Source organism: Leucopleurus acutus, assembly GCF_964270905.1.
Source record: "Leucopleurus acutus genome assembly, chromosome: 10".
NCBI lineage: Eukaryota > Metazoa > Chordata > Mammalia > Artiodactyla > Delphinidae > Leucopleurus > Leucopleurus acutus.
Genome location: NC_139153.1, coordinates 54,348,924 through 54,362,058, shown reverse-complemented (window position 1 = coordinate 54,362,058; position 13,135 = coordinate 54,348,924). Strand labels below are relative to the sequence as shown.

Here is a 13,135-nt window from a genome sequence, read left to right as displayed (position 1 = left end):
GAGATAAACTTATATCCCAGCTCAAAAGCTGGGCTTTTAGTTTTTCAGCAGTCACACCCCACGTTGTTGCGGTCTATTGGAAAGTGGTGGGAGAACGGTCTGAAGCTCCACTGGCATGGGGGCTGCGGGAAGATGGGAGGGAAGCAGTGAAGTGGCTGCACCTAATCCAGTAGGCTTTTGGTCCAAGAAGCAAGATGGCTGGCACCAAGACAATGCCACACCCAAAAAGCAGATGCCAGGCTTAGCTGGAGTACAGCAGGTGACCAGGGCCATGCCTTGTCTTCCCCAGCAATGGAGGTGCAAGCTTTAATACATCCTGGCAGCTAAGGAAGAGAGGATAGTCTGCCAGAGCTGAAATACTAGACCCACACCCAACAGGGGGCGATGGTTATGGATGGGCTTTGGGTGGAAGCAACCCAGGAGGACAGTTTGATGAAGAAATCAGAAATCATCCTGAATGCAGCCTAGAGACAACTGGTTTAGCCTGTAGCATCCTCAGAGTCAAGAGCTACATAGGAGTGTGGATGCTAGGACCCTGCTAGAGAGGCTGGGCTCATCTTTTGAGGCTAATTCTAGGCAAGAATCCGGAATCCAGTGATGTCAGTGTTTTAATAAGCTCCAGCCATCTGGGAATGAGAACATCTGAGAAACTCCGCAGAACGTGTAGAGCAAGCACCCGGAAATAGCACATCTGTAAATGAGCTTCCTCCTTTAATTCTAAGGGGCCCCTTCTCTCTCCCACACATACAGACGTGGGCCTGGCTCCTGGCCCTGCATGCTCCCCCAATGCCCAGACACACAAACGTTTTCTCTCCCTCCCTCTCCTTCCCCCTCTCACCTCTTTCTTGGCTTGCCACACTTGCCTCTCCAGCTCCTCAGGTAACATCTTACCTCTAAGAGACACAGGTTTGAGACATTGTTATGTTCAGCTGTGAACAGACCTTGGTACTGCTTTTTAAATAGTATCAGTTTCCCCCTCCACCCACCTGGCTTCTGGATCCTGTCCCCATTACCTTCCATCTGTTTCCACAAAGCAAACATTCTCAGTACCAATCCCAAGAAAGGAGGCCGCCTTCTTCATAGAGTAATGACACTACATTCAAAAAGGCAAGGGGAAGAGAGAGACACAAATACATAGCATGAAAAAAGCACTGTTTATTTATCTAAATGGGTGTACATTATACGGCTAAGCCCAATCTTTGGAATAGTATTGCTATAAAAAAAAAGAAAGTCATTTAACTGAGCTCTTTAGTATAGTCGTTGAAAACACTGATTTTGGTTGGGGTCAGAGAAACCAGGATTTAATCCAAGTTTTCCCAGTTACAGCTATAGACCCTTGAGCAAAGAACACATACTCTCCAAGCCTCCATTTGCTAATCTATAAAGCGGACATGTGGATGCCTCCTCCACCTGCTTGTCATGGAGTTAAATGGGTTAATGTATGTAATGAGCTAGCACAGAGCCTGGCATACGGAAAAAACTTGGTCACTGGAGGCTGCTGTTTTACGTAACATTGAAAAAGTTTCTCTTGATGCTACTAATAAAACTCAGTATTAATGGAAACAGAATCTAGTCCACTGCTGACTCAAAAGCCCTCTAAGGAGTCAGTAAGACTGTCTCAAAAATTGTAGTCACAGACCACAGGAGGATCTGTTTTCAAGAGCAAACAATGGGTTATAAATGCTGATCAGACACTTGACCAATCTTGTTTAATAGTGAATATAAGACTGAAATTAGACACACGGGAATGTGGCTAAATCATAACAACAAAAGTAATAATAATTTATAGACACACTACTGATGCAGCCCTGGCATGAATGAGGCTAAGAGCTGGCTTTGGAATTAGGTCTTGTCTATTTCTTATCGGCAAATAGTAGTATAGACTTTGGAGTGCTGGGTCTTTTTGCCCTACGTAAATCCTATCAAATAATTAGCATTCAAACATTGGAGATGTCGCTCTTTATACATTACTGTGGACGGGTGGTCAATTAATTCCTTTTCATGCCAGAAAAAATGAAGGTGCTAAAGGACATTATTGTACCAAAAAACCTTAGTAATTTAATTTGTAGGTATGAATACATTAAAAGAGTAGCCAAGCCTTCACACTTAACTTGATATATTTCCCTCAAATGTGGTAATTTTTTTCCTCTTTTGTCAAGAGAGTTTTATGGGGAGCTCTTTTTGAATTCTGTAAAAATAAATGCAGAAGTAACACCATCAGGAAAAATGAAACCATCCTAAATAATTAATTTCCAAATATCAAACAGGACACATTCAAAATGCCTATAGGACGCATTCATTTCGAGTTGTTACAAGAACATGTGCATAGTGAAGAGTAATAATGTACATGAAAATATAGTTAATTCCCTACTTGCTACATCAGCCCACCATAGCTAAGGTGACATAGCTAATGTGAATTATTTCTCACCAGAGATTGGGGCTCTGGCACCAAACAGCTATTGATTTCACAATGATAAATAGTAGCCTACCCCGACTGACATCTGCCAATAAGGAAAATCACATTGCTTTGCCCTGAGAAACAGCAAAATACCCCCAACCAATGGATCTGCTGAATAAAAAACCTGTCATCAGAATAAGAATAGCTTCGGTGGAGCTATTTTTGGGTATCACAGGGCAAAGTAGAGTCCACTGTCAATCTCAAATGGATAGAGACAGCTTTTCACAAGTCTGAAAAACTGAAGCCTAAACATCTGAAAGCATCAGAGGAGGAAAAGAGCCCTGGAAGGGGAAAAAAAAGAGAGAGCAATGCTTCAGACATACTGAGTAGTTTCAAGAGAAGAAAAAACCTAGAAGGCCGGAGTTCAGAAGTAACAGCTGCATTTAGAAACAAGAGGTGCCTACTCCCTTCACTGGCAGAAGAGAAGTTAGTCCTTCTAAGACCCAATCTCCCCCTGAGTTTCACTCGTCCACAGAAGACACACAAATCTCAGTGGGCATTCATTTCTATAAAAGTAAGACGGCCAGTGTCCACAGGAAAGACAGAATTGCACTGAAGTTTTCCTTCCTGGTTCCAGCAAGGATTTCATCTGTGACCTTGGGTTTCTCAGTGAACCGCTGCTTTCCCCTCCTGTGGATTGCGTTCTGGACACTTGAAGTCCTATGATGCTGACTAGTTTGAAGTTCAAATTAGCTTCAGGTGGTGGGGAGAGCGGGGTTATGAATGTTACGCCTTAGGAAATAAAGAAAAGGAATGCACAGGGACTTTTCCAAGAGCACGCAGCTGGTTCAATTCCTAAAGAGGCAGAGTCGGAATCCAGATGGACTACCTTACACCCTGCACAACATCCTGAAAAGCACCTGCTGGCCCGTGAATGCCTGCGATGCCATCCAAACTCAGGGCAGCCTCACCTAGAGAGCAGGGCCGTGATGGAGGGAGTCAGGCACCTCAGGTGCAAAATTTAAGGAGGCGTGACCTTGAAACGTGGACTCTACACGTCTCACTTGCCTCATCCCAGCCTCGATCCTGTTAGTGAGGAACTATGACAACTGATCACTGGCCTGGGAGTGAAAAGGGTTTCTTTTCTCCCTCACTTTTTAGTGGCAGACAATAATCACTACTTCATGCTAATTCCCAAAATGATTTGAATGACAACCCTAAGATTTCTATAAGTGTAAGGAATTCATACCTAACTGCTAATCAGGCCACAAATCTGTTCCTTTTATTACTTTTCTCCAAAAGTCCCCTTCTCTTTGGTTCCCGCTTGGCCTGGAGAGGCTACCTTAGATATGCTGACAGTCTAGGGGTCTCTGCTGTGATCTTCCTGGTCTCCACCAACAGCTGAATTACCGTGGACACCTGAAGTGTATGCAAAAGCCCCTTTAGTGGCGAGTGCACATATTCCGCATTTGATGGTGCAAGGCAGAGATGGAGTAACTTACCCTGGTTCATCTGGGGCTGCAATAAAAACTGGAGAAGTAAGGCCACCTGATAAAACAATCTGGGAAAATAACCAGGGGGCCATGGGCCAACGCCTGAAAAAAAACAAGGGGGCTATAACAAAAAGATTAGCATAGGGTTTAGGATCTTTTAGGAAACACAGCTTTCTTTAATTCTTTTTTTTTTAACTAAGTAATGAATTGATTTGTTGTAAATAGTGGTACAGAGGTCCCTAAAATATGAATTAAAGTAATGCCAATGCTATGACTTGGGTCTCTTTGGCAGAGCAGGGAAAAGAAGGAGCTACAAAGAAGAGTATGGTGGATGGGGTAAAATTTATATATTCAAGGCTACAGTGTGTTCAAAGTCATGGAATTTTTCTGTGGAGTTCACTTTGTTGTGGACTGAATGTTTGAGTCCCCTCAAAATTCATGTGTGTTTAATCCCTGCCCCCCAATGTGATGGTCTCCAGGGCGAGACTCTGATGGGATGAGTGCCCTTGTAAGAAGAGGAAGGCAGGCCTCACTTGGACCACGAGCCTGGACGGAGGCAAGGCCATGTGAGCACAGAGGTTCACTCGCCAGGAAGCAGCTTCTCTCCAGACACCAGCACCTTGATCATGGACATCCCAGCCTCCAGAACTGTGAGAAATAGACGTCTGTTGTTTAGGCCACCCACTCTATATTTTGCTAGAGCAGTCTGAGCAAACTAAGACACACATCTAGCTTGGTTTTCTGGCTCCATCCTCTGCTGGTCTGTTAGCCAAGGCATATATTTTACCTCTTTTCGCACCTATATCTCCACCGGAGATTTTAAAAAATACTTAGTTCTGGGTTCACAACTTTTCAATTTCTTTTCATTCCCAACTTGCCAGCTACACCTGTTACTGATCTTTCCCAGGCATAATCTTTATTTTAGGCTTCCATAGAAATTCTTCCCTCTTCTGGTACATTTTAAACCAAATGAAGAACGAAAAAGGCAAAAGTAAAAGCACTGCACTGACAGGAGGGCCCCTATTTAATCAGCTTTCCAAGGCATGGAAACAGCAATTCTAATGCAGAGGGGCTCTGCATTTCTGATACACTAGGGTTCCTCCAACTGAAATACCAAGGATTGGAACCCGAGGGTTGGAACCAAAGTTTCCCAGGGCAGGGAAATTCTACTCCATAATCATTCCAAATAACCAAGCATTTTCCACAGATGTCCACATTCCCAAGCATTCTTCTCTTGCTACAGAATGAACATCTCATGAGGAAGGGCCTGGGGAGCTGAGGTCAGAATCTCAGACTAGATGACTCCTCCCAGCTGCCCCCAACTCAATGCCCACTTTGCCCTTAGCGCTGAACTAACCAGAACTCAGGCAGGGCAGGGGGAACACGCGGGGGTGGTCAGGTTCCTGCACCATTTATACTTTTGCCATAATAAAGTAACTTGCTCTTGAAAGAAAGTAACAGACACAGGAAAGTCCAGCTGGAATTAACAGAGAATTTTCAGAGTTTGCCCACCTCACGTGTTTGACAGGAGACCTAGGATTATTGCAGAAGGTACAGGAGGGGACATGGGGAAGAAGCAGTGGTGGGATGGACCCCCAGAGGCCCCCACTGGAATCACAAAAATAAAAACAAAAAAAGCATCCCTTCTAAGTAAGACTGCATATGAGCTGTGCTCTGCATTATTATTGCTGGGTCATTCTCCTCCTCCTATTACTACTAATAGCTAACGTTTTTGTCTATCTAGCATGTGCCAGATGCTACTTTACATGCTCTAACTCATTCAATCTTTGCAATAACCCACTAATCAATCAGTGCCTACTAAGCTCATGTCGCCACTGGGCTGCTTTAATGGCCCCAGACTGTTCACTGCTCCCTGCATCCAATCAATCCCTTTTCCTGGTGGCTTTGCAGAGTCCCCTTAAGACGTGAAGTCTATTTTCCCATTTCTTGGATCTAGGTTCCTATATACAACTTATTTTACCAAGAAAATGAGGGAGAAATGACAATGTGCCAGTTCTGAGCCCAGGACTCAGGAGGCCCAGTGTGTGTCCATGCTGTTTTTTACCTGCAGCACTGTCATGACAACACACCTGGACTAGCCTGTTGGCGGATGAGAGACAAGTGGAGCGTCACTGGGGTCAGTCCAGCCCAGCCACTCCCAGATCAGCCACTCGCCAGCCAAGCCCAGCAAAGAACAGCAGCACTGCCCAGCTATCTCCAAACTCGAGGGCAACAATATCTGGCTATAGTTCTATGCCACTGGGTTTTGGAGTAATTTGTTAGATATTAGAGCTAACTGATACACTCATTTTTATAAATTAGGAAACTGAGGCACAGAGGAATTAGCCAACTTACCCAAGGTCACTCAGATAGTAAGTAGTGGAGACAGGAATTGAATCCAGGCAGCCTAGTTGAAAGCCAATGCGCTCATCCACAATTGGACCTCCTACTTCAGTGGGGAGCACAGTGAGATAGGGGATCGTGGCAACATCCAACTGTGCGTGTGTGTGCGCGCGTGCATGCACGTGATGTTCATTGTTACTGAATATCTCCCTTTCCTCTTGAAGAGCCCTTGTGTTAGCCATTCAAAGCAATCAATTTCACAAGGAAATGGGAGTAGAAGACATACCTGATATCAGTAGCAATCATCTAAGTTCTCAAAAATAAGACACTCAGAGATTCAAAGAAAGAGGTGGCACTTTCAAATTAAGTGTTCTCTTTTCTCTAAGAAAATGTTACAGGCTATACATTTTAAATAAAGGTGATGTACAAAATTGGGTGGCCAGGGCTTACAATATCAAACCGATCAGAATTTCTTTTGGAATGAGTACCACGTTGTACGTAGGCACGTGACTCACACATGGATGGGATAAGAGCACATAGGGAGCACCCAAACAAAAAAGCCCTCTTCATGATGTATTCATTCTCAGAAAATCTATATCTCGTATCCAAAATAATTCGTTTTTTACCTCTGCCGATGTGAAAAAGATTAATCTTGGCAGGCCAGACAGCCCCTTTTCTTTAATATCAGGACAGTACTTGTATCTGGCTAAATTCATGGCATACATATTGGACACTGAACCACCTGCAAAAACAAAAACAGAAATATGTATAGCGTGACGTCCTTGTTCCCCAAGTGCCGGCTACGGTAGGAGGCATGGATGGCTGTGGGTGCACCAGCCTAATGACAAATTACTGTCAAAATCAAGGGAGCACCCCCCCCCCAATCCCATTACTCTTACACACTTCCTCATCTCCAGTTCCAGAAGTTTTGGTCTATTCTCTCATTCCAGAGCTTTTCTAAACTAAGAGTTTCCATCTCTGGACTTAGGGCGAGTACCCAAGTCTCCATAGTTAATAATATTCTTTCTGTCTGTCTCTAATCAATAAAATGACAATACATGCTCCTCCCTGGTTCCAAAGAAGGACTGTAGGAGAAATAAAATATGATTCAGGAAACTTCTCAAGTAAAATTAATTGATAAACTTGAAAAACGTATGATAGCCCTTCCTAACTTCCAGCAACAGATAAATTCATTTGTGTTGGATATAAATCCAAAATTGTAGACATCTCATTTGTTAGCATGTGTGTCACTTCTGTAGCATTTATGCAAAATATCGTCACTCTGGAGAAAGGCACAAGCTCGATTCTCCCCAAGTGGCATGATTAATATTCAAGTTTTTGTAATGTGGAAGTCTGTGGGGAGTTGTTCCTCAAATAAGGCATGAATAAAATTGTAGATGCTTTAATGGAGGCAATAACTAATTGTACTTACCTGGGTTAAATATTCCATCCCCTTCTTTCCAGCCAATAAATTCAATCATTTTCTTCAGAACCGCTTCTTCCACTAACAGAAACACTGGGGACACCTCATACGTATAACTAGATAGATATAAAAAACACTTCACTTCTATGACTAGAGTCAAACCATCCCTTTGGAGTCCCAAGAAATGCACACAGAGTTTTATTAAACCAAGTGGCTGCTGAAGTGTGGGTAGAGTCTTTGGAAATGAATCCATCGGAAACAGAGAATACACAGTCTATGACAGCGCTGGTCAAGGTTAGATAAATGTCAGTAGCTGGTGGCTTTAAGGATACTAGCTACTTTGCAGTCTTAATTTAGAGCAAACCTTCAATTTCATCGGGAGGATCAAAGCAGTGCACCTGGATTCTTTGTATTAGCCATGAACAGTGGCCGTTTAGCTCTTTGGATGCTGGTTAAAGAAAAACCATTGTCATGGTAGCCAGGTTTATTAGGTTACTACCATGAAGTACCCTAGCAGTCAGCTCTAGAACTTGGGATTCCTCCACCACACTCCTGGGTTTGTACAAATGGCAAGAGCACTGTGGACATCTCTTATGATGTGATGATTTTACTACACAGTGCTACCTGCATCCCTGTCATGAAGGTTTGAGGCTCTGGGCTGGAATGCTGTCATTAGAGAGCATTGCTAAGTTAGCCTCTTTAGGAATGTCCTGTGGTGGTTCACTCCTGATGACTGGTCCAGCTGGAGGTACAACTGGGCCTGGCCTTGGGGGCCCAGCTTCAGACCACACTGAAGGGCCAGGGTAGCTCCAGAGACGTCTGTGGGGTCAGCCGAGGTGGTCTTAGAGCCTACACAGTGGCTTGACTCCTATCTCTGCCCACTCCTGCTTCCTTCCCCTCCCTTCCCCTCCCTCAAACCCTGTTGACCCCAAGGGTTTCCCTTAATAAACATCCTACTCACTAAGCTCCATCTAGGGCAGCTGCCCAGGAATCCAGCCTGAAACAGTTACCATGTAATTTTATAACGTTTCTTTCTTTCTCCAGATAACTGGAGGGTGACTAATATGTATAATCTCCTTCTTGAACAATTAGGTGATTATCTTAAATTGAATCTGAATAAATATGTACTCTAAATATGTAAGCTAAGCAGACACATTTAAATTCATAGTCACGGAATTTAATGCAATTATGTTAACATCAGAAGGAAAAAAACTTTAGTAAAGAGGCAAAAAAAAAAAAAGGAAAAGAGAACACCTACTGCGTTATCACCTCCCTACCTGCCAAGCACTCTAAAGTTACATCATTTTTCAAACAATTTAGCTTCTATTTTCAACCATGCTAGGAAACCACTTTACACATATCAAAAGTGTGAAAAAAAGTATATATATGTATGTGTACCTACAAATAAAAGTGAAATAATCATTCGCTTTTTAGTAAGAAGAAAATACTATTAAACTTGTCTTTGAAAACTAGCTCAACTGTAAACCTAGAAATTGGCCTGGAGGTGGAGGAGAGGACAATACAGAATGCGCTCGTGGCTTCGTGAGATTTTGAGTGGACTCCTCAGCTTAGCAGCAATTTAATACTTCAAAAAGCCTCTAAATATTTCAGTAAAAGAACCCAGATGAGGAGTTAGAAAGATCCCAGGACTTAAAAGGAGAGGTTCATGGGCTTCCCTGGTGGCACAGTAGTTGAGAGTCCGCCTGCCGATGCAGGGGACACGGATTCGTGCCTTGGTCCGGGAAGATCCCACATGCCGCAGAGCGGCTGGGCCCGTGAGCCATGGCCACTGAGCCTGCACGTCCGGAACCTGTGCTCCGCAACGGGAGAGGCCACAACAGTGAGAGGCCTGCGTACCGCAAAAAAAAAAGAGAGAGGTTCACAGAATTGTGTAATTTCACTATCTTTTCTACCACTTAACTCTTCTACCCATTGTAACCTGGTATCTGGTATTGTCTTGAATTATTCCACGAAAAATTCTGTAACTGAAGTCACCAATGACATCCATGTTGTTAATCCAAGGGACATTTTTAGTCTTTGTCTTAGTTAAACACTCTGCTCAACAATATATGACTCTGGACACACTCTCCTCCGTGGCTCCCAGGTCTTCCCAGTGGATTTTCTCCTTCTTCTCTCTCCACTGTAGGCTTATTCTCCTCCTCCCAACCATGAACTATCAGATGCCATCAAGGCCCAGGCCTGAGTCGTCTTCTCTCCTCACTCTATGCTGTCCTGCAGAAAGTGCTTCTCCATCTCCTGGTTTGTTTTTATTTAAAATATCTCCATCCTGCTCATTAAAATCACTTGTTGGGCTATGAAAATATATCAGTGCCTGGGACGCATAGACAGAAATTCAGATTTAATTGGTCTGGGCTGGGACCCAGGTCTTAATATTAACCAAGTTCCTAGGTTGATTCTAAACAGCAGAAGGAGTTGAGAATCCCTGACTTTAGGAATCTCGTCCATGTCCGCTACTGAAATTACCATCATTTGCCAGTAACACCTAAATTTATAACTTCCATATAAATATCAGAATTTCAGGCCCATATATATCTCAACTCACCAAGAGTATACTCTTAAATATTTCAAAGTTACTGCAAATGCAAATGTTCACAATTGAAAACTGAATTACTGCTCTTGCCTTTTCAACCATATACTTGAAAATTGGTCCCTCTTCCGGTGCTTCTTATCTCAGTGAGTGACATGACCAACAACCCAGCTATTAAAGCCAGAAACCCAGGCATCATCTTATAAACCTCCCTCTTGTTCCCATTTCCAAGATCCAGTATATTATCCAGTTCTTTCTGTTTTATCTTCCAAAGACATTTTTCCCCCTCTATTCCTACCACTTCTGTCTAAAGCCAAGCAACTATCATCTCTTACCTGATCAAGGTAATGCCATCCTAATGGGTCTCCTCCAATCCATTCTCCATATTTCCAGTGATCTTTTTACTAAGCAAATGTCACCTAGTGATGTGGAAACCTTCAATGGCTTTTCATTGTACTTAGAATAACTCATAAATGTGGCCCACTGGGCCCTGCATGTCTGGCTCCAATCTTGTCCTCCATGACACCCCCCATAACTTTCTCAGCTACACCCACCCTGACTTTTCGGTTCATAGCACATGCCATGCTATCTCTTGTCATAGAGTTTTTGAACATGCTGTTCCCTCTGGAACCCATCCCTCCTCTTTTCACCTAGTTAACTTTCATTCATTCTTCAGCACTTAGCCATCACTTCCTCAGAGAAGACTTCCCTCAGTGCCCAATAAGGAAAACTTGTCCCATTTATATTTATAGCATCATGCACCTCTCCTTCATTTGAAAATAATACATTAATTTATGTAGATCATTTTGATTAATTTTTTCTTTTTTTTGCGGTACGCAGGCCTCTCACTGCTGTGGCCTCTCCCGTTGCGGAGCACAGGCTCCGGACACGCAGGCTCAGCGGTCATGGCTCATGGGACCAGCCGCTCCGCAGCATGTGGGATCTTCCTGGACCGGGGCACGAACCTGTGTCCCCTGCATCGGCAGGCTGACTCTCAATCACTGCACCACCAGGGAAGCCCCATTTTGATTAATTTGCATGCATCTCTTATATCACTAGATTATTTGCTTCATGGAGGCAAAGCGGAGGTTTGTTTTTACACAAAGTATCTCTCCAGCACCTTAGCACAGACATGGCTTTTCATGCAGGAATGAGTTCCTAATCAATTTTCTCATCTGTTAAGTGGAGATAATTCCTGCCTTACGCATCTCACAGTACCACTATCAGATCAAACTGTTCTTTGAATACTGCAAAGTGTCATAAGACTATTCCATTATTTATGATGACACTGCACAACTGAAACCATTAAATAGAAGTTCATGAAATAAAATTTCACCTACTTAACAAAATCTCTAATCCATATTCCTTGTAAAATTCCATTTAAAGGTACTCACACACTTGGGTTTAATGCTTCTGTTATAAATCTGGCCACCAAGGAGTAATAATCAAGTCCAGCATATAACTGGTTGAAAAATCTTGGATGGTCTGTAAATTGAAACAGAATATTAATCTACGCAGCAGTAAAAAAGAAAGAAAACTATCGACAGAATAACATAAGTGAATCCTTCAGACAATGTAAGCAGCTGGATACAAGGAGTATACAATGCATGATTCCACTTATATGACGTTCAATATGGGGCAAAGCTGATCTGTGGAGACAGAGATTAGAATCCTGGGTACCTTTGGCAAGGAGATATTGATTAGGAAGGGGCTTGAGGGAGCCTCTGAAGTCCCAGGAATGGTGTATATCTTGCTCTGGGTGATGGTCACTTACACGCAGATATGTACAAATTCACTGAGCTGAGCACCTGAGGTTTTCCACTTTCCTGAATGTAAATTATACCTCAATTAAAAAAAAGCATTTAAAATATTGTCATGTACAAGGGAAACAAATGTAGAAGACCCATTTCATAGCCCTGTCTACTGAACGATATGTTTCTAAGCAGAACTTGAGCACTCTTTTGAGAGCTTTGCTTTACCTGTTTCTTTTTAAATACAACCCAGACCCAAACCAGAACCTTGAGAGATGGATTATTTGAGCAGTTTGTCCACATATCAAAGCCTGCTGCTACCTTTACCTTCTAAAAATATCGATGTTAATTTCCCTAATTTAAACACATTTCACTCACCAACAGGGTTCACTTCAGGCTCCTGGCAGTGAGTGGCCTTTTAATTTTTCAGATTGGACCATTTTTTATTGTGCAACTGGCATCGTGTTGATGGAGTACGATGTGACTCATCATGCAGCTTACATAAACTTTCTGATTCAATGCACTTCGAAGGCAGTTGCCTTTAAGGCTCGAAAAACTTCAGTTCCAACTTTCTATTTTTTTCCCTCCTATAAAAGGTCTCATAAAGGTTCTTGGCTTTACACAGTGTGAATATTCACACCAAACCCCCGGCTAACGGCTGGCTTGACATTCTCAATCATAGGAAGCCCAGTGTGACAAAGGATAAAGAGGCAGGAGGCCTATTTCTAAATTTGGGTATTTGGGAATCATTTTAGTTAGTGACCTCTCATTGCAACTCACCACATTTGGTTTTGGGGTTTTTTTCTCTTGAAACCAGTTCAATGAAAAACAAAAGTCTCAGAAGAAAATGTCTTTTCGTATAAAACGTGGCAAACTTCCTCTATTCTGGCAAAGGAAACCAGACATCGCTACAAGTAATTTTAATAAGATTTTTTTTTAGTTCCGCGTTAATTTATGATTGATTTCCATGGTAACTTTATGGAAAGTATCCAGTAAACTGAAAAATCTACTGCATTAAATGTCATTCTACACTTCCGACATGCACTGTAATAATGAGATATGTATCTCTGCTTTTGAAATGCTAACTGGTTTTTTGATACATACACCAGACTTTCCCAAGGGAATATAAACCAATTATTTTTAGCCAGGATTTTATTATGTTCTTTCCACTAAATTTAG

The 13,135-nt window shown here is 42.6% G+C and overlaps 1 protein-coding gene across 1 annotated transcript in view; it reads right to left on the bottom strand.

Annotated features, from left to right (window-relative positions):
• Positions 1 to 13,135, bottom strand: part of GADL1 (glutamate decarboxylase like 1) — a gene marked incomplete at both ends in the record, with an annotated part of 265,368 nt that overhangs the window by 128,782 nt on the left and 123,451 nt on the right. Inside the window, 5 exons of the mRNA XM_082848395.1 lie at positions 839 to 893; positions 1,014 to 1,093; positions 6,861 to 6,976; positions 7,667 to 7,773; positions 11,600 to 11,690. Coding sequence (XP_082704521.1) covers positions 839 to 893; positions 1,014 to 1,093; positions 6,861 to 6,976; positions 7,667 to 7,773; positions 11,600 to 11,690 — 449 coding nt within the window. The remainder of the gene's footprint in view (positions 1 to 838; positions 894 to 1,013; positions 1,094 to 6,860; positions 6,977 to 7,666; positions 7,774 to 11,599; positions 11,691 to 13,135) is intronic.